Genomic DNA, 22,694 nt, shown 5'->3' with positions numbered 1-22,694 from the left:
GAAAAGCACCATAAAGTCACACAATATCCAAAGTATTGAATGCTACAATGAATAGTTCTTGAAATTTTCTAGGAAACTCTAATGGGGGCAGCTGGGTAGCTCAGTGGAGAGAGAGCCAGGAGAACAGAAAGAAGATCCTGGCTTTGAATCTGGCCTCAGACATTTCCTAAGTTGTGTGACTCTGGGCAAGTCACTTAACCCCCAATGCCCAGCCCTTATTTTTCTTCTGCCTTGGAACCAATACACAGTATTGATTCTAAGATGGAAAGTTAAGAGTTTAAAAAAAAAGAGAAAGAGAATGGTACCCTAAGGAACATCACAGCCACAATATGATCTACTTATTCAATGTTTCTGAAAAGACTCTGGGGTATAGTCTGGCCTTGGTGAAAAGTGACTGGATAAAATGTATGCTAAGCCACTTTACCTTCGTCACTGCTTTCTTTGGGCCCAGTCTCTTCCAGGCCCAAACCAAAGAGATCTGAATCATTTTTCATTTTAAAGGAATGAACTGTAGGCTTTGTGGGCTGGGGGACCTTTGCAGGGGGCATGTCTTCATCTGTAACATCTGAGAGGTCCTCCCTGACTGGAAATTCTTCCTGATGAGAGAGAAAATTATAAGAACAATCATATGTAGTTCAAAATCATAGTTTTCTCCAATAAAAGTTGCCAGTTCAAGGCCACAGCTTCATCATTCTCCAAGCTACACTGATAGGTGCATTAATGTTTATAAAGTAAATTTATGGTTTACAAAGCTCTTTATATTCATTATCTTATTCAACCTTTACAATCCTGTGAAGTACTACAGGTATTACTACCACAATTTACAGATGAAAACAATGAACTTAGAAAGGTTAAGAGAAGATATATACATACTCATGATCACAGAGCTACAATCACTAGATTATAAAAGGAAAAATTAAAACTCAGAATTCCTGACTTTAGGTTCAGCATTCTTTCTATTATATTACTTTGCTTCTGTAAGAGTGCACATAATATTGACTAATATGGCCAAGTATTTCTTCCCATAGTTAGCTCTCTGCAACATGATATGCTAATGAACTATCAGAGGATCAAAGAGATGATATGAAGGACTTGTCCAAGGTCATCTGGTAAACCAGTTGGGAGAGTTTCAGTTTTGTTCTTCTATGCATTTTCTAGGTATGCTAATGAAGCTCCTGCAGTCACAATGGCTTTCTCACCAACCATTTTTGTAAGGGTTCCAGAATGTCAGAGCAAGAATATTGGGGCTTACATTTCCCCCCACTTTGGATGGTGGGAGATGTGTCTTAAGAAACATGATCTTTAGGGAGATTTTAGAGTCAGATCTCAACAATTAAGACCTGAGTTTGACTTGGGCTAATAGGCTTATTAGATTCTTCTGGTTTACAGGAAGACAGGTGAGGACTTAAGAGAGGAAGAAAAGAACTGCTTTTTCTTTTGCTAGATCTCTCTGTAGCTTTCTGATCATGTATCTAGATTTCCCACAGTCACAGGGGGAGGGAGGAAGGGAGGGAGGGAGGGAGGGAGGAAGGAAGGAAGGAAGGAAGGAAGGAAGGAAGGAAGGAAGGAAGGAAGGAAGGAAGGAAGGAAGGAAGGAAGGAAGGAAGGAAGGAAGAAGGAAGGAAGGAAGGAAGGAAGGAAGGAAGGAAGGAAGGAAGGAAGGAAGGAAGGAAGGAAGGACCTTGGTGTCTATCAAATTATCAGCTTGAGTTCTTCTTGGTTACAGAAGGGCCTAAGGCCAGACATATCTCAGCAGAATTCCTTTCTTTTTTTGAACTGTAGAAGGGAGACATGATTCTGAAAGCTTCTCCATTTCTGCCTGGAGGGTCCACTGTTGCAGTGCAGAGCTCCTATTGCTTTACAAACCTCTCCTTCCTGTTAATATAGATATCTGGATTTCCTATTTGGAGAGCTGAGAGTAGCACTCCCTTGAGTGTGATCCAAGATAGTTCACGGCCAAGGTCAGAACCTGTCTCAGGCTGTGATACTCCCTCTGGGGCCCTGGGACATAGTGATTCACTCCCACTGTTCACTCTCCTAGGTTACTTCTGGGTCATGGTGGGGGAAGGAGATTAGAAGACAAATGGGGAGGGGTAACATGATTTAATTTACATTTCTTCTTGAACATCTTTTTAGCCTAATGATGCCTTATGGCAAAGACAACTGAACAGACTTTTCTCAATAGGACAAATGCTCCAAACTTACTTCATAACAAAAATGACGTCCTGGCAGGCTTAAATGTAAGTGAAAGTCTGTTCTACCTGACAGAGTCTGTTGAACAGTAAATGCTGAGGAAGGAGGACAAGATATTCAGAGTAAACCTACTTCCCTAAAGATTAAACGGGAATGAGGTTAAAAAAATTCATGTTATAATTTGAGCGAGTTATCTAGACTATGTGTGATCCATGATAACTAACCTGTATTTCATTCATATCTTTCTCTTACAAAGAGCACACTTTTGACCTTATAAAGTTGTTAATAGTGACCCTGAATTTTACATGGTGCTCCAAAACCTTCTCATCCAAACATTTTTCTCACCTGTTAATTCATTTTCCTTTCTCTCAAAGTGGCTTTAGTAAGTATAATACCCCATTCTCACCAACTAGTGGGAAAATGTCGATTTGAGGAATTTCTTAAAATTGTAGAGTTAATCAGGGGCATGGGAGGCTCTGGGACCTTGCAATACTACTTCTCAGAGCAGACCAGGTTCTTATCAACAGATAATTCTGGCATACAGAAGCCCTAGTTCCTGACCAATGCAACTCAAGCCAAGAGTGTAAGAAAAAGGCCATTTTCTTTACCGCTTTCTTCTGGGTGTCAGACTCATCACTCTCAAAGTCAGGATCATCCATGACAAAGGACAGCATTTGAGCAGCAATGGGTCCCTCTGGATCACTCTCTGAAGACTCTTGTTTCTCATCTTTCACCTCTCTTAACTTAGAAGTGGAACCTTTATTCCGAGAAACTGTTTTGGGTGCCTGGGATGAGGCTTCAGAAGTAGGTTTAGTGCTACTGCACTTTTCAGGTCCCATATGAGTGGGTAAACTGACTTGAAGTTTGGGGTCAGTGGCTTTGGTGGAAGCTGCTTCACTCTGTGACTGCAAGGAATTTCTGGAAGACCTTGAAAAGGGAATGAAAAAATGGTGAGTGACCTTTAAAATATCACCATAGAAGCTTAAACGTAGACCTTGCAGTTGGCAAAGAAGTCTTTGATCACATGACTGGTAGATGGTAGGATTCTATCTGGCTGTAAAGGTATCTGCCCTGCCAGAGGGAAACTATGAGAAACAAAACCATGCGGTAGAGCAGGGAGGCTTTAGGAACATAAACAGATCCTTGGATCCAGCATAGTAGCAAAAGCTACACTTACTGGCATTCAAACAAAATCCCTTCTTTCTCTAGCCTCACACAACACATTCTAGTTTGCACCTAATGTACCCAATACCCCTGTATTACACTTTTCTGCACATCTAATGACAGCCTGATCTGAATAGAGTGCTGCTGGACTTGGAGTAAAGAAGACATGGGTTCAAGTCTTAACTCTGGTATTTAACTGTGTGATTAACTGGGCAAATTGATTAACTTGTTAGAATTGTAGGATTTATTCATTATGTGTGAGGTCCTTTCAGGCCTTAGATCTATGATCTTTGTATTGTTATTATAAATCCATTACCTTCCTCTACCAATCTGAAGCTCCACAAAAGATAGGCCATGTGCTATATATAGTATGTCCTCACATCCACTATCTATGATGGCCTACACAGAAGGGTTTGAATTAAATTACTTCTCTTCACTTCTTATTATGTTACTGACAATCTCTTCCTCCTGGTATACTCACCATTTTGTCTCAGGTTCCAAATCTTCTTGGGTGGTCAGACTATCAACTGGAGGGTGATCTGACACCTCCTCTGCTTCATCCTCACTGGAGAGGGTGATGTTTCTACTTGGGATGGGGCCTGCTGGCAAGGAGGACTTGGAAGATGGCTTGTCTTCTAGGTCCAGGTCATCTTGGAAACCAGCTACCATGGGGTTCCCCCCAGTGGCTTCCCCATCACTACACAGAGGATACAAGTAATAGAGAGGAAGCTCTAAGAAGCAGAGCAAAGAGAAACTCTCAAATAGCAATTTCTCCTTCCTACCCATCCTCTAGTTCATGGTCCAATCAGTACCTCCTCCAGGAAAGAAAGAAGCCAAATCAGGTTTTCAATAATAATTAAAATCATTTCTGGTGCTCATAGGTAGAATAGAAAAAGATACAGTCGGTTCTGCGATAAAGTGTTTTAAAAAATTGAGAATTTATTTTAACTTGATTGATATATCAGGGAATATTTTGAGCCTAACTCAAATTTTGAGTCTCTTCCTGAGTTATGTCTTCCCTGAGAAACTTCTGGAGATGCAGTAAATGGCATTACTTCACAATAATTCACAAGCTGAAACCCTTCCAACACTCACCTTTACAAGCAAACTTTAGATCTATGTCAAGATAAAGTACCATATTTACAGCATATCTTCTGGTGGGGAAGGAATCATGGGGAGATAAGGGCTTGTTTCACTCCCTATCTCCTTAACTTTCTACCATGGCTGTTACCCCTGAGGATGAGAACTTCAGCCTGCTGCATTTCTTTAACTATTTAACATTATATTGGGTTCCTGTCTCTTTTCATGTTTTTAAGTGTTGTGCCTCCACTTTACTTTACCTATAAGCTCTGGTTTTTATTGCATGATGTTGCATAGTGTGGTAGTTTTTGGAAAAGTATATATTATGTTGTGGCAGAACTATCTAGAAAATAGGGCTGAAAATAATATTTCTTTTGTATCCTACTAAGAGTTTCCATTTTGATTACAGGGGAGTGTTTTTCAGTGCTCTAGGGTAGCATTTAGTTATAAAAATCTTATAAGAACTATTCACCTCAACTTCAGTGTTTCTGTTGACACAGCCAGTACTCCCCTAACTCTTGCCTCAGAAATATGCAATGGTCCAAAATAAACCTGTTAATCACCTCAAATGAAATGAGAAGTATAGCCTATGGATCCCTAACCCTCTGTTGTCAGATCATTATTACGCTTTCAAGGCATTTACCTAATTAAAAAAGTTTTGTGGCCATCTGATTTCTCCAAGGGCTGTCTAATGTTCTTTCTCAAAATTTTTTTTGTACTAGAAATCCCTTTCTCCTCACTCTAAGAATGAAGTACAGGCCTCTTCCAATTCTGAATAGTTGCTTGGTGTATTAAGTAATTTTTGTTTAGAAAGGACTCTCACACTCTGACAAATGGAAAGCAGATGGTGCCTAGAAGCTGGGTCACCAAAATGAGAATAACCTATCTTGGTCTCCCTTACTTCAAATTTTCCCAAGTCATTAAATCTCAGTCACAATATACTAGAGCTCAAGGTACCTGTCAGGTACTAAGTTTAGTGCCAAAACCTTCAGAGATACCTAAACCTGGAACTCCCAACAAATAAATACTCCCAAATCTGACAGAATGTTTTTCTCCAGCAATACACTGTCTAAGTTCAATGCTCTTGCCAGTTTTTATATTAACCTAACTCAACTTCTTGAATTCTGAAAAGTGAATCACAAGATCCATTTTGTAGAGACATTAGATGCAAAATAGCCAGCATCCTGACTCTTTTCTTTCTGACTAGGTCAAGGATTTAATAGTCTGGAATGAAGGTAGCTCTTACTCTAAAAAATCCAATCCTGCTAATGCAAATGTTCGTACTTGCGAAGTTCTCAGTGCTGAAGAAACAACAGGAAGCTAATAGGAAGCTTTCTTATTCTCAAAGGAGTGAGATTCAGAAAACCCACAAAGGAAGTGAAAGCAAAAAATGGCAGCTATGATTGTAGATGAAGCTGGGATAAATCCTAAATAAAGATAGCTACTAAACTTAATGGAACTATTATATCCAGACCAGAATGAAATTAGAAGCCTTGATAAATCAAACATCTCTTACCTGTCACTTTCATGTTCAACTTTTGTTCTGGGTTTCTTCTCATCCTTCAGACTTGTATCTTCTAGGAAGCTCCTATCCAAGCTATCTTCAGGAACAAAATCTTCAACACTTTGGACTTTTGCTGGAACTTCTACAGAGTGGGCAGGCTCTGCATCAAGTACAGATACTCATAATTATGACCCCTCCTCATTTAGGAAACTAGGAGATAAAAGTATATACCTAAGAATTTGATACCTCCAGGGAAGGAACAAGGTTTGCCCACATTGCTAACAAAGGCTCCTCTATGGGGTCATTTAGACTAGGTATCCCAAACATCTTCAAGCATATTACTTTAAATATAGTCATAATTTGGAGAAAGGTAACCTCAACACATAACAGAACAGTAAGGGGCTAATATGGCTGTTCAAACAAAAGTGGTTGTCTAAGGTATCAATTAGAAACTCTAGGAAACAAAAACTCATGGTTTCTGAAATCACCAAGTGACTCCTCAGATGCTGGGACATATTAAATAACTAACGCTAGGTGGTTCTAAGTAACTTAGGCTAGATGGTCAAAGACTTTGTTATCTAACTTTACCAAAATTGCTGTTCTATCATGCCTGCTAAACTGAAGTATGCCCTAGTTACAGGAAGCTCAGTGCTTACCAGGAGGTGAAGGGGTAGCTTCTGATGCTGGTGAGGTTCCAAATAGCCTTGAAATGATGCTTCGACGCTGGGGCTGAGGCTGGGATGGGGCTGGGGTTGGTGGGCCTGGGGAGGTGATAACAGTAGCTGGAGAAACTGCCTGGGTTTGGGCCTCTGATGGGGGAATAGGGCACATGGAAGGTGGAAGGGATGGGCAGGTAGCAGAATTTGCAAGAAGCTGTTGAGGGGTTGGCTGAGGTGTGCTGGGGCTGGAGCTCCCTGTGGATGTTGTGCTGGGAGGCACAATGGGTGACTGGGAACCAGAGGATGGACTCTGTCCATTGGCTGTTAATGGAGATGCATGTCCTCTACTTCTTGCTTCCATCATTTCCAGAAAACTGAAAAAAAAAAGTCAAAGAAATGAGAAATTGGCAATAATAATAACTGAAGTTTACACAGAGTATTTTAAGGTTTGCAAAGCACACAACATACATTCTCTTGTTTTGGATCACACATTTTTAGCAAGTATTGTCTGAATCAAGTTTCAAACTTGGGCTCTTCCTGATTCAGAATTCTGCAATCTACCTACTGTACCAACATGCCTCTGAGGTGGGACCTCAGAAATATTTACTCAGCTCTATTTCCCTGATGATTTCCTCATGTATTTCTTCTTATTGAATATTTAGATTCTACAGTGAAAAGATGTTGTCAATAGGTTCTCTGACCTTTATAAGCATCCACATAAGGTGATATATACATACTATACACATAATACAAATGTGAACAGGCATATCAATATGGCATAGTGTCCAGTATGCATCTAGCTTATTAGCTATGAGAACCTGGGCAAATCATTTATCCTCTCTGAATCTTAAGATTCTTTATATGTAAAATGAGGGAATTTGACTTGATGGTGTCCAGGATCTCTTCCAGTTCTAAATCTATGTATTATTTGTGATGCTGAACAAACCAGACACAGGAAAACTAGTCTTTTACATGTGTATATTTTATATTATGCATACATATATCGTACTTAAATGTAAGAAAATGAGTAAGATCCTGGTTTTTGTATTTCAGTTAAATTTGGTATCCAGTATTAGGTGCCTTCTAGGTTTTCAACACAGTAAGATATGGACAAAAATACAACTTGCTTTCGAAGGGCTTACATTTTACATATATGCACTACAGGAAATTTGAGATAGAGAGATGGATCAAGGAAGGTTTCATAAAATAGATGAGCCTTGATGAAGTTAAGGATTCTGAGAGTATACAAATAAGTACTTGGGGCTACCTAGTCAAAAGGCAGAAGGACAAAAGATGAAATGTCAAATTCAGGGGAGAATAAATAGTCCAGTTTAGCTGGAACATAGAATATAAAAAGTGAAATGCTATAAAGTAAGTGGGAACCAGATTTTAGAGGGCTGTGTTAGGCTGATGAGTGTATATTTTATCCTAAGGGAACATCAGGAAGCAGTAGAATGATATGGTCAGAACAGTGTCTAAGGAAAATTATTTTGACAGCTCTATGGAGGATGGATTGGAGAGGGAGAATTATTATATTAGGGAGAAACAGGAAGTCATTGTCCAGGCAAGAGATGATGAGAGCCAGAAGAACTGGGATAGCAGGTGAAAAAAGACAGATGTTGAAGAGGTAGAATCAATAAGGCAACTAATTGGCTGTAAAGGGTGAGGGAGGGAGATAGGAGAGTTGTAGTTGCAAATTGACTCAAGAGGTAGAAAACTTAGGTGATAGAAGGATGGGGGTACCATTAACAGAAACAAATTTAGAGGGGCAGTGCTGGGGGGAAGGGGAAATGACAAGTTCTTTTGAATACATTGTTTGAGAAGCCAATAGAACATTTAGGTAGAGATTGATCTAGTAGGCAGTTGACAACATGAACCTGGAGTTCAAGAGAAAGATTAGAACTAGATATGTCTCTTTGGGCGCCATCAGCATAGAGATAATAGATGAACCCATGCAAACTGATGAGTAACCTCAGAGAGTAATCCAGGGGAAAAAAATGTTGAGAGAGGGGAGGGCCCAGAACAAGGTCTTGGAAGGCATCTATACTTGGGGATGGCAGGACATAGATGATGATCCAGGCAAAGGAGATGGAGATCTGTGGACCTTCTAAAGATAGCCTGCTTAACCTGTGGAATCAGGTAAGCATAGAACCAGGAGAGAACAGTTTCACATGCAAAAAGCTAAGAGAAAATAGAATATGCAAGAGGAATATTTAAGAGTATAAAGAGCTGCAAAAAAAGTTAAGTGGGACAAAGACTGAGAAAAGGTTACCAGACTCAGTAGTTAAGAGTTTGCCAAAACCTTTTAGAGAAAAGCTTCAGAAGAGTGGTAATCTCAGAAGCCATATTACAAGGTAAGGAGGACAAACAATGGAGTTTTTCTTCCAAAAAGATAATGACTTGTGAATAAGAAGTGGCAACAGTAAGTAGAGATGATGGTTGTGTGCGTTCATTTGGATATTTTCAGGAGTACAGGAAAAGTGTAAAATTCAAACAGAGGTAGAGGTTCATTAATCCATACATAAAGATTTCTGCAGCCTGTCTAATGACTATTTTAAAATTCAGTGCTACCTTTTATTATATTTTTACTTGTTAAAAAAATATTTCCCTGTTATGTTTTAATCTGGTTTGAGGATCTTGTATTTGACATCTGATCTAAAATAAAATGCCCACCGAGTAGGTAAATTATGTTAGCTGCCTTTTCAGTATTAGCTTTGGCTTCCATTAGGAAGGCACCTATATCTCCAAAATGAAGCTGCTAATCCCTCAGAACAGAGTTCATAAATAGCCAATCAGCTCTTCAAGGAGGTTCATAGCAAATAACTGGCATATTTGTTAAACATTTCTGAAAAAGGATGGCAAATTGGAAATTATGAGAAATGAATTCTTAATGTTTAAGAGGACCTACCTGTTTGTACAAAATATTTATAGCTGCTCTTTATGTAATGGCAAAAAATTGGAAACTGAGGGGATATCCCTCAATTGGGGAATGAAGAAATTGTGGTATATGATGGTGATGAAATACTATTGTGCTATAAAGAATGATGAACCAGATGACTTCAGAAAAAGCTGGAAAGAACTACACGAACTGATGAAGAGTGAAATATGCAGAACCAGGAGAACATGATACATAGTAACTGAAACACTGTGGGATGATCAAATGTGATAGACTTTGCTACTAACAGCAATATATACTGATCCAGGACAATTCTGCGAGACTTATGAAAAAGAATGCTATCCATATCTAGAGAAAGAACTGTTGGAGTAGAAATACAGATGAAAATATATGATTTATCACTTGTTGATTTGGGTATATGATTTGGGGTCTTGTTTTATAAAACAAATATCTTACAAATAATGAACAAGGAAATAGATTTTGAGTGATAAAGAAATTTAGAAGTCCTAGAGAAAAAGCACAAACTAAAAGAATATAAAGTTTTCCATTCTATGGATTAGTTCTTATTTAAGTATAACTTCTACTTTGTCTGAATATTCATTTTAGAGGAGCTTTAAGCTTAAAACAGATTCAGTGAAGAAGCCTAGATTGAGATGTGAGAAATGAGCTTTCATTTTATTTGCTCATCTTGGAAAATTTTTATAAATGGTGGAATTTGAGGAATATGTAGATGTATAGATATGGAAGAGCAAACAATCTGTGGGGGTGGGGAGAAGACAGAATTGTTCATTCAGAGATAGGTAGGCAATAATACCAATGGATTGGACCATGTATTCTCAGGTAAGTTTTAAGTTAAGCTATACATGATTTCTTCTTGATTTAAAAAAAACAACTTATTTACTATTGTGAGGATTGGATTCCGATCTCTCCTGATTGTAACAATGAAGGTATCTAGCTCTTCCTTGATTGTGAAGATTAAATTGTAATCCCCTGTCTATTTTTAGATTTTAATCCCTAAAGTGTAAAGCGAAGTACTTAACTTGGAGATCTACCCATTTTGGATTTTTACCACAAAAACACCCATTTCATACATTGAGTGGGAGGTCTGTGACCCACATGTGAAAGAGTGGGCAGTCCTGGAATTTAGGGGAAGTGACACAAGAGAAAAAGGTCTTTAAAAGTAGAAACAGACACACAGAGTCACTTGGAAAAAGAGACTTTTAGTGATAAAAATCTTGCTGACTGAACTGAGAGGTGGTGAGTGTAATCTCTCTCTCTCCTTAAAAGTCTTTGTAATCTTAGCAGAAAAGAGAAGGGTGGAATGGGAATGCATGCAGATGCAGGGGAGGCGTGCTTGAATTTTTATTGGGACCACACTGAAATTGGGCCAAGGATTAGAGAATCTGTCATTTTATGTATTTTGGGGTATGAGAATGCAAATGACTATTTTCTTAGATTGCTTTCCTAAATATAACATGAGACAAGACTTTTTGTTTGTCTTCTCCCAGGAATGGACTGGGCTGGAATGGAATGCATAGTTGGCTACTTCTCAACCAGACAGTCAAGTTGAAGGTGTGGCAATATCCACAAAAAAGCATGATAATCATTGTTACAGCTACAGTTTTGAAGGAATGAGAAAAATCAGGGGTAGAGGAAGAGAAGGAAGGAGGTATGATCAAGAGGCTATAGCACGGTCCTGGTGGTAGCCAAAGTTCTGCATAAATCTTTGTGTACATTTCCTAATATCTGTTAATACATGGTTTTGGGGAAATTTAACAGGACTAATCAATGTAGAATTTTAAGAGTTTTCCAGAAAAATACCTAATTGTAATTTATTATTATTCTCAAGACAGGAATAAAAATGGCACAATTGTGCAAACTTTTCTAGAAGGTGATTTAGATGGTAGTGATGGCAAAATTAAATCAAAGATTTAAAGGAAGTCTTGAATTTCAAGGCTGATAGTAAAGCCAGGAGGGACTTAAGAGGACCAATCATTTTCACTGTATATACTTTTATTCCTCTCAGAGAAGATCTAGTTAAATCTTTATTATCTCCTACACCTGGGCTCCCTTGGGAATCTATCTAAATAGGATACTTGAGAACAATCTTTGTTGTAGCTACCAAAGCTCAAATAACAGCTCTCACCCAAAGTCATTTAATCTCTTCCAGTTTTTAGACACCCATAGCCAAATCTGGTACCACAAACACAAAGGTTTTAAGAGTCAATTTGTTAGGCTGAATTTGCAGGTTTTCTCAAAAGGCAGCCAGTTTTGTTAGATAGCAACCAGAGAAAAAACATGGGCAATCTATGCATGAAAATGCCTGACCAATTTCCTAAATAAAGGAACTTTGCTCTATGGAGTTTAGCACACATAGTAAGGGATATGTACCATTCACTACTCAGCAATACTAAGCTCTTTCTGTTACCTGGCCAGTTTGGGGGAGGTCCAATTTTCCCAAACCATAAATATCGTCACATCCTACTAATTTAGATCCTATTCTAATTGGAGAGATAATCTGTGTTAATTAAATGGCTGTTCAAAAGCCTATTTATTTTTAATTTTCTAATTAAATTTTATTTCATTTTCATATCTTCACTCTCTCTCTCAACTCTTTCTCCCACCATTAAGAAATCAAGACAACAAAAACCCTTGTTGTAGACATGTATAGTAGGGCAAAACAAATTCCAAGTTTCATCCTGAGGCCTTGGGAATTATGATTGATCATTGATCAGAGATCCTAAGTCTTTCAAACTTGTTTGTCAAATGACTTATTTGTTAAGTCACATGTATATAGCTTTATACTTTTATGTCTATTATCTCCATTTGTTGTTAATTTAAAAAAAGGGATAACCAAGTATAAAACCTGGTGGCTGGTTTTAATTAGCCAGTAAGCAAAAAGTTTACCTTTATCCCAAATCCATACTTTTGTTGGGAGAATGATGGAAAGACTAAGTCCCAAGCTAACCAGAGATCCTTTCATTAGCCTTGATATGCCATGGCTTTTGAAGGATCTAGATGTACTGAAATCTCCAAAAAACCAATTTAAACAAAAATAAAGCCAAATCTATAAATGCTGAATATCTTCTTTTAAAAAGTATATAAATACTCCATGTAAAAATAACCATGGATTAATACATTTGGGAAGCATGGCCCATAAATAGGCAGTTTGATAACATCTTTAGCTTGGGAATATTTCCCAAAGTATTTATGACAATAGAATGAATATTCCTTAAAGCAGCGGTTCTCAACCTCTCAATTTGTAGCAATGAGAATACATAATGCATATCAGGTATTTACATTCCGAATCATAACTGTAGCAAAATTACAGTTTTGAAGTAGCCACCAAAATCATTTTTTTGGTTTGGGGTCACTGCAACATGAGGAACTGTATTGCAGGGTCATAGCATTAGAAAGGTTGAGAACCACTGCCTTAAAGGAAGGGTATATAGTCTTTTTTGTTTCTGCATCCCATGGATCTAGCATAGTGCCTTTTATATAACATGTACTTAACAAGTATTTATTGAATTGAATTGACTAATACCTGAAAACTTTGATGGATAATTAAGGCAATGGGTATAAACCATTAGCCTTTTCTAAGAAAATTGCTCAGAGATTGTGGTTATTATCATCTCACAAATTGTTACTGTATCATATATTTAGAGCTGGAAAGGCCTTTGGAGATCATTTTGTTCAATAGTTCTCAAACCGAGTGGCTAAGTAACTTTTATCCATGATCACAGGGCAAGTGATAGGATGGGGGTTTGAACCCTGGCTCAATGACACCAAATTCAATATGCTTTCTACTGCACCACTGTTGTTTTGTGTAAAGAACTTTTAAACCTTAAAGTACTAATTATTATTATTATTACTAGTCACATTAAATTAATACAGACCAAGTGACTTCAAATCTCAAAAGTCTCAAAAAAAATCTCAAAAAAAATCCCAATTCAATTCAAATGCTAAATGAAAATCTAATCTTAAGAATCCTTGTGATTCCATAACATTTGACTTTCAAACAGAATTTGTCTCTGTCTTCTTCCTAAGGAACCAGGAGTAACCATAGAATCTGGCCTCTTGGTTCAGGTAAAAGAGCTAGATATTCTCTTCCCAAGATAAGGTATGTTACATTTAAATTTTAATTTGTTTCCTCTCAAGAATATAAGAAGCTTTACAAGAGTTTATTTTACTCTAAATATTTTATTGTACATTAATTAAAAAAATAAAAAAAACAAAAGCAACCAAGTTAGATGGCACAGTGGATAAAGGGTTGGGCCTAGTCATGAAGACATCTTCCTGAGTCAAAATCTGGCCTCAGACACTTAGTAGCTGTATAGGCAAGTCATTTAACCCTGTTTGCCTCAGTTTGCCTCTGTAAAATGAGCTGGAGAAGAAAATGGCAAACCATTCCAGTATCTTTGTCAAAAAACAAAACAAAACATAACCTAAATGGAATCAAAGAGTTGGAACAACTGAACAACAACAAATATAAAACAAACAAAAAAGAAAGATAATTTTTCATATCGATTGAGATTATCTTAATCAGAAAAGTTTCAGATAGAAAATACTCTGAATGCAGGTGCAGGAAATATTAGAATCCCTATCATTATTCGTGTCAATTGGTCTCAATGACTTTTTTTACTCAAGGGCATATACATTAAGAAAAAATGTAAATCAGGTATATTATTTTTTCTCAGAAGGCTGCTGGATAGTCTCAAAAGACATACTAAAGTTATACTTCTCTGGGACTCCTAGCCTGGAAGAGCAGAAAGGGTAGGAAGAGAGAAATGTAAGTGACATATAACTGCCAAGTACCTATCAAACACTAGAAATAAGTGTGGCTAACATACATTTCGTAGTTTTGGTCCTCAGTCTCTTGCTGCACTGATAGCTCTTCCAATGTGGCATCGATGTCTAGCTGATTAGTCTCTAGCTGCCGCAGCAATGTCTCTCTCTGAAGAAAGAGAAATAAAGACAGGTTTGAGTAGGAAAGGTTACTGAAATGCAACTCCACGCCATTATCAGCCAAAGTGTTACCACTTTGCCTAGGTTTAATGAATTAAATACTAGATGAGTAGAGATGGTAATGCAAGGACATACTGAAAATCCAGGAGAGGTTAATAGAGTATTTAATTCATTGCCATCACAAAGGGATGCTTCCTCACTTTTGAAATAAAGAACTTGTGCCAAAGGCTGCCTTCAGCTTGGCACAAAGGAACACTGTTTTAATCTAGGCCAAAGAGCATAACTCGAGGATATTTGGAGATTAATCTCACTAAGGTCCATGTCCTATTAAACCACCATGATAATATCTGTACCATTTTCTCCTTATGAGGAAGAAGTGTAACACAGGATCAGGATGCTCCCATTCAACAGAGCAGTACCTAGAAACAAACTGGGGTTAAATGGATTTTTTCAAAGTGCCACATAAATGTTTGGAATACATTTAATCTGAGTTTGAGTTATAGTCTCTCAGTTCCAGAGATTAGATTTCATAGGAAATTTCAGAGCTCCTAAGAACCTGTCTATCAACATTTCTATCCAGCAAAAACACTAAGATGCAAGAGGAAGTAGAACTTGTTTTAAATCAGAAAGATGTAGTTCATTTTTAACTTCCTTATATTTCTTAAGGAAGAATCAATTTCAATTTTTGTTTAAAATGCTCCAAACTGATACACTGTGGCACAATCAAATGTAATAGACTTCTTTACTAGTAGCAACGATCTGGGACAATCCAGAGGAATTTATGAGAAAGAACTGTGGAAGCCGAAATGCAGAAGAAAAACAAAAGATCGATCATGTGGTTCGATGGGTATATGATTGGGGATTGTGGCTTTAAATGATCATTCTATTGCAAATATGAATAACATGGAAATAGGTTTTGAACAATGATACATATAAAACCCAGTAGAATTGCTTGTTAGCTTGGGGGGGAGGGGGGAGATAGAACATGAATTATGTAACCATGGAAAAATATTCTAAATAAATTAATAAAAAATAAAATGCTCCAAAGGGTAAGGAAAAAATTAAAGGCCTTTAAAGTTCCTAGTGGAACATCTTAATGTTAATCGGTCAAAGAACATTTCTTAAGCACTTCTATGTGCCAGGCCATCTTGCTAGGCACTGGAGATACAAAGAGGCAAAAGACAATCTTGCCCTCAGAGTTTATGATCTAATTGGGGAGTCAACATGCAAGTAAATGTACAAGGCAAGCTATATAAAAAATAAATGAAAAAAATATACATATGTTTAAAAAAACCTTACAATGGTTCCAAGGCAGAAGAGAAGTAGAAGCTAGGCAATGATAATCGGGGTTAAATGACTTGCCCAGGGTCACACAGCTAGGAAATGTCTGAGGCCAGAGCAATAGGGAAGGCACTATAATTAATATAAAATCTATAAATACATGATATAAAGTAAAATATAAGAGTTGGGGTCAGAAGATGGAGTATTGTGTTCAAGGAACAGCAAAGTCAGTGTCCCTGGAACATAATGGCATATAAGAGGTAAATAAAGTGTAAAAAGACTGGAAAGATTAAAAAATGGGCAGGCCATGAAAGATTTTACAAGTCAAAGAGAGTTATATTTGATCACTTATAAACAAGGATCTCCTGGAATTTACTTAGGTCAGGGCTGAGGGAAATGGCCTCATCAGACCTGTACTTTAGGAAGATTATTTTGGCAACTGACTGGAAGGTGAACTGGAGTGGAAAGAGACTTGAGGCAGGAAAACCATCATTATTTGAATGATCCTGTGAAAGTAGAAATGACAGAACTGGACAGGATATATGGTAGGACAAGGAGTGAGAAATCAAGGACAATACCTAGTGTGTGGTCTAGGTGAAAGCTGGGAAGAAAGAAGGCTTTGAAAGCAAAAAATATCAGTTCAGTTTTGGATGTGTTGAGTTAAAAGATGCCTTTAAGACATCTAATTTGTGATGTTCTATAGATATGAAATGCGAGATTAGGGCTGTATGAATAGATATGAGAACCATTTGTATAGGGATAACTTAATCCATGGGAGATGATGACCGTATCAATTGAGATAGCATAGAGCAGTGATGGTGAACCTATGGCATGCATGCAAAAAAAGGGCACTCTTGCAGCCACCCACCAGAGTTCCTTACTAAAAAGTCAGAGGGACTTGGGGCAGAGCTGTTCTCTTCCCCCTCTCCAGGCACCGGAGGACATTCCTCACTTTACCTGCCCCTCTGATCAGCAGCCAGTGGGAGTCAGCCACTTGGTGGGGTAGGCATGGCACTTGATTTGGGGGTGGGGCCTGACACTCCATCTCTAAAAGGTTTGCCATCACTGGTATAGAGGGAGAAGAGAGGGCTCAGGGCAGATCTTTTTTGCAGGCATGACCTGGATGATATCCAGTAAAGAAAATGGAAAATGAAAGTCAGACAGGAAGTCTACACATATACAAACATACTGCTCTAAACATAAATTCTACTGAAGTGATAAACTTCAAATGTTTGCCTGAAAACCAAACCATTTTTGCTCTCTCTTTCAATAAAGCTAAAGAACATTTGCTTTAAGTGTTTTGGCTATGTGCCTTCAGAACTCAACTCAAACACCTGAGCAGGCAATTATTTAAAACATATAACTGTACACCATTGTGCTACTTTAGACTTAAAATGGAACTTAACTGATAGCTGTAGTTGTTCATAAACAAGATGGAAAATCTAGGAATTGTCAATGAATGGAAGGAATTTTCTATTGTTCCAAAAACTTTCCTGACTATGGGAGATTGTAACAAAGTTATAAAATGATCAGAACTTCACTAATATTAAACAGGACAACAGGAACAGGGGATATAAACTTTGAGTCTAAAGAGATCAACTAATAAAGTTCTGCAATGAGTTAAGAAAAAACTGATTAAACCAATTAATTAAGCCAATTGTAGGAAACACTGGAAGTTGGAGAGATTATCCTAGAGACAGAATGCTCAAATAATATATAAAATAGTGGTTTTCAACTATTTTTTTGGACACATTGTTCTGAGAGGTAAGAGATAAGGCACTGAGGTAATGGGATATTTGGCAGAAACTGAAAGTAACTTTGATACTTACTGATTTAACCAAAGTAATAAACAAAGCTTGAAGAATATAATAACTTTTTTTGACTTAAGAATAAGGGCAGAAGTGAGCTCTTTAAATTTTCCCAAGGTAAATTCTATTTCCCTGTTAAGAAAGACCTAAGTCGGGGGCAGCTGGGTAGCTCAGTGGATTGAGAGCCAGGCCTAGAGACAGGAGGTCCTAGGTTCAAATCTGACCTCAGACACTTCCCAACTGTATGACCTGGGCAAGTTACTTAACCCCCATTGCCTAGTCCTTACCACTCTTCTGCCTTGGAACTAATACACGGTATTGATTCCAAGACGGAAAGTAAGGATTAGAAAAAAAAAAAGACCTAAGTGCTATTTTAGATTTTAAAATTCTTCTGTCTATTGGTCATTGTTAAACAGTATTTCAAATCCTATTAGTATTTCCTTCTTTTCCAAATCAACTATAGATCTGATTTTACACAACCAAGTCTGTCCGCCCCCCCCCCCCCCCCCCAAGAACTGCTTGGGTACTCCCTCTACTGCTTCAAGTAAGATGAAATTTTCTAGGTTTTAACAGCTAGGCCTGGCACACTGATCACTGAACAGTCATTAGTGGACCATCTTGGAGCATAAAGCTAGTCTCTGAAAACCCCATGAGGAAATCTCTTCATTCTAGGCCTCATTCCATTTTTAAGATTTAGCCTCTACATGATTAGGAATTCAGAGTTGGCACAGGGCTGAAAGCAAGAGTTTAAAATATTAGGGTATGCTGATGTTACAAGACTGCATTTAATAACTGCTTACAGAAGTCACCCTCCAACCGAAAAATGGGCAAAAGATTTAAGCAGACAGTTTTCAGTTAAAGAAATCAAAGTCATATATAGGTACGTGAAAAAATGCTCTAAATCACTACTGAGTAGGGAAAAGGCAAACTGAAACAATTCTGAGGTATCATCTCACATCATCAGAATGGCTAAAATAACAAAAGGGCAAAATGACAAATGTTGGAGGGGATATGGAAAGATAGGGACATATACTGTTGGTGGAACTGTGAACTGATCCAATCATTTTGGAGAGGAATTTGGAATGACATCGGGAGAGCTTTTAAAACTCCGATTACTAGTAGTATCATTGCTGAGTCTATTTCTCAAGGAGATCAAGGAAAAAAGGAAAAGAATTTATATGTTCCAAAATATTCATAGCAGTTTTCTTTGTGGTGCACAGAACTGGAAATCAAAGGGATGTCCATCAATTGGGAAATGGCTAAACAAATTGTGGTATGTGATTGTGATAGGATACTACTGTGCCATAAGAAATGATAAACAGATTAATTTTAAATTAAGAAAAATTTAAGAGTGAAATGAGTAGACTCAAGGGAACATTGTATTAGCTACAGATTTAATATTTGAAGAATTGTGAATGCTCGCTTCCAGAGAATGAGCTGAAAGTAGAAACATTAATGACACAAATAAGCTATATATTTTGCCGGATGATCCCTTCTATGGTGTGGGGAGGGGAAGAAGGGGCTGAATTTAAAAAAAAAAGAGAGAGAGAAATTAGGACAATACTGCCAGGAAAAGGGAAAGCTTGGGGATGTTTTATTGTGGAGAGTGAAGGGAAGAACTGTTTTTCACTATATGAAGTACAGTAGGGCCCCATGGATAGATAAAACTAGGAAGTTTAAGTAAACGCCTGTTGATCTAACATACATGCTTTCTCTCTCTGCTCATGCCTCCTGGTTTAGCACTTCTCCAACCCGCCCCCCCCCCCCAACAAACTAAAAGAATGAAAAAGGCAGAAGAACCCACTGCAAGAGCAGACTTGCTACTGGTAGACCCTTGGTTCTTCATGACTGACTCTGGAAAACTGAAACCCAGCAAAGTGAAACTGAGGATAAGGGAGGCCCTACTTGGAAAGAAGGATAAGATTTATTATGCTTGGTCCCATATGGCAGGAAGCAGAACCATTTAATGCAAGGAAACATCTTCTAACAATGAAAGGTATCCTAAGGTATAAAGAATTGCCTTGGGAAGCAGTAGGATCCCTTCATTGCAATTCAATTGGAGATTGGCTGAAATTTTTTAAATGCACAGTAATATTTATTCCCACTATGTAAGTAAATTCACTGGCAAAGTGTATATGAAAGGGCTTTGATGGATCTTTTACTGCATGTCTGTGGTAGATTTGTAATATGATAGATTCTAATACTAGTTTACTTAAATTTTCTGTACTCCAAGTGTCATATGAAAATGTGTCATTTTGGATCTTAAAAAAAAAAAGAACCCTAACAGATTTTAAAACAAACAATAATGAAAGGCATACCTAAGTATAAAGATCTAACTTGGTAGTTAGTAGGTTCCTTTCAATGCAGTCCAATTAGAAGTTGGATGATCACATGTCAGGGTTAATGTAGGAGCGATTGCTGTCCAAATACAGATTGGACTAGATGGCCTCTGAGGTTACTTCCAACTCTGAAATTCTGTAAACCTAATAGCATTTCTCTTATGTAATTTGACTACATATCCCAAATGGCTATGATTTATTTACTGGGGCTGTCTTGACATTTAGGGAAATTCTCAGTTCAGTTTGGACATAAATAGCTGAGAGGAGAAAATAGATTAGTCACACAATGTTTGAATACTATTAAATACAAGTTTATTTCAGAAAAAAAAATTTCTTACAGAGTCTGGGCAGATGCCTAGTTGAACTAACTACTAAATTAATGTCATCTGCTATTTTTAATCCCCCTGAGCAGTTCAGCAAGACTTGGTAAAGACTTGAAAGTGGCATCCTAAATGCACCTCTTTGAGGAGAATCCAAACACATGGTAAAAGTCATAGCAGCAGTTGTCAGAACAAATTTTTAGAGAAAATTACAAAGGATTACACTTCTATTTGAGAATAAAGAGGTATTGTTTGTTAAATTTAAGATTACTTCTTTGCTAAAGGGCTTGAGTGGCACCTATAACTGCCCCTATTTATTAGTGCTGACAAAAATTTATTTATTTATTTATTAAGCCCTTACCTGACATCTTGGAATCAATACTATGTATTGGTTCCAAGGCAGAAGAGTGGTAAGGGCCAAGCAATGGGGGTTAAGTGACTTGCCACACACATGTCACACATGGTCACACATATGAAGTATCTAAGGCCAGATTTAAACCTAGGACCTCCTGTCTATAGGTCTAACTCTCAATCCACTTTAGCTACCCAGCTGTCCCCCAAAAATTTATTTTTGCTGCTATTTCAGTTATCTTTTTTTGACCTCATTTGAGGTTTTCTTGGCAGATATTGGATTGGTTTTTACCATTTCCTTCTTCAGCTATTTTACAGATGAGGAAACTAAGGCAAACAGGGTTAAGTGACTTTCCCAGGGTTACACAGCACCTAGCCTGGGGCCGGGTTTGAACACAGGAAGATTGTGGGTCCAACACTATTCCCCTGAAGATTTACTAGACAATATTAGAGGAAATGATGAAGTTAGATAGGAAGTAAATGACTCTGATATGCATTGAAAAACTAAACCTAGGATCAAGAAGTTGACAATAGAACATGACATAGAGAAGGCATTGGAACTCTGCAAAGGGTCATTGTGTATTAAAAAAAAATAAACTAATAGTTTTTCATGAGGGGATCCACAGGTTTTTAGTAGGTTTGAAGAAATCATTCAATAGAATAAAAAAAAATCAGAAAATAGAGACCTCAAAAGTCACAGGTTATGGTTGCTAATCATATGTACTTTTTTCAAAGCATGAATTTGAAAACCTGTAAAAATGAAAGGATTAGGACTATGCTAAAGATAGTATATCTAGAATTCAGCAAGGCATTTGACAAAGTCTCACATTATATTGTTGTGGACAAGATGAAGAAAAGCAGATTGGATGATAGTACCATTTAAGAGATTCTTAGCTGGTTAAAGAACAGTATCAAATCTTGGTTAATGGATTCATTTCAAACTGCAAAGTGTCTTTAGTTGTTTACTGCAGGGTTTGTTTTGGTCATTGGTTTTATCAAGTTCAACAATGTCATCAATGACTTCCAAATGCTGATAGTAGTCTTATAAAAGTTGGGAACACAAAACTGGAAGAAAGACAACTATTTTGGAGGATAAAAATCATGATTCAAAAAGTGTTTAGTAAGCTCATGATGGGTCATATCTGACAAGACAAAATATAAATAAATATAAAGCTTTGTACCTAGATTAAAAAAATAAGTTTTGCAAGTATAAAGTAGGAAAATGTGATTTGTTGGTAATGTGAAAAGATTTTTAGTTAAAAATAAACTTTTTGAGACAAGATGATTATCGTCTTGTCAAAAAAAGCTAATGGAATCTTAGATCCCACAATTACAGTACCTACAAAAGAAGTTAATAGCTCCACTGATTGGTGTTGGTCACCTTTTACAATTAGAGTCCTGTGTTCAATCTCTATCATTTTAAGAAGCACTGAAAAACTGAATTATATCTAGGAAAAGATGTCAAAGATGATGGAGGTAAACTTGAGACCATGTTATGTGAGAAGGCAGGGGGATGGCAGAGTGGATAGAGTGCTGGGCTTAGAGTCAAGAAGACTCATTTCACTGAATTCAAATTTGTCCTCAAATATTTACTATTTGATTCTAGGCAAGTAACTTAATCCTGTTTGCCTCAATTTCCTCATCTGTCAAATGAGCTGGTGAAGGAAATGGCAAAACATTTCAGCCAAAAAAGATGCCAAATAGGGTAATGAAGAGTTGGACATGACAGAAAAATAACATATGAGCAGAGACTGATGTTAGGAGAATACAATACTTAAGTAGTAGGAAGGTTGTCATCTGAAAAAGGCATTAGATTTTATATAATTCCTGAAGGCAAAATTAAGATGGAAAAAAAAAAAACTAGGTGGAAGTTATTTATCAGTTTTCAGCTCTATATAGGGAGGAACTTTATAATAATTAGAGTTGCCTAAAATGTAGTAGATTTTCTTGTGAGACAGTTAATTGTTCAATACTGGAAGTATTTAAGCTTAGTCTATATGGCCATGTTTCATTCTGCAGAGGATTTCTGTATAGTGTAAGAAGTTGTATTAGGTAACTTAACCCCTCTCTTCCAATTCCATTCTATGATCCCCTGGAAACAAACTTACCTCTCTTACTCAAGTTTCTTGACTAC

General features: G+C 37.3%; 1 protein-coding gene across 4 annotated transcripts in view; it reads right to left on the bottom strand.

Moving 5' to 3' along the window:
* Nucleotides 1-22,694, bottom strand: part of RABL6 (RAB, member RAS oncogene family like 6) — a 78,980-nt gene that overhangs the window by 7,224 nt on the left and 49,062 nt on the right. For all 4 annotated transcript variants that reach the window (XM_001366495.5, XM_007475373.3, XM_016423832.2 and 1 more), the window contains 6 exons: nt 14,347-14,450; nt 6,598-6,974; nt 5,954-6,101; nt 3,839-4,054; nt 2,802-3,120; nt 425-596 (listed from right to left, as the gene is read on the bottom strand). In XM_001366495.5, the coding sequence (XP_001366532.2) occupies nt 425-596; nt 2,802-3,120; nt 3,839-4,054; nt 5,954-6,101; nt 6,598-6,974; nt 14,347-14,450 (1,336 nt within the window). The remainder of the gene's footprint in view (nt 1-424; nt 597-2,801; nt 3,121-3,838; nt 4,055-5,953; nt 6,102-6,597; nt 6,975-14,346; nt 14,451-22,694) is intronic.

Source organism: Monodelphis domestica, chromosome 1 (genome assembly GCF_027887165.1).
Source record: "Monodelphis domestica isolate mMonDom1 chromosome 1, mMonDom1.pri, whole genome shotgun sequence".
In the NCBI taxonomy this organism is placed as follows: Eukaryota; Metazoa; Chordata; class Mammalia; order Didelphimorphia; family Didelphidae; genus Monodelphis; species Monodelphis domestica.
The sequence above is the reverse complement of the archived record's forward strand: the minus strand, read 5'-3'. Positions and strand labels throughout refer to the sequence as shown.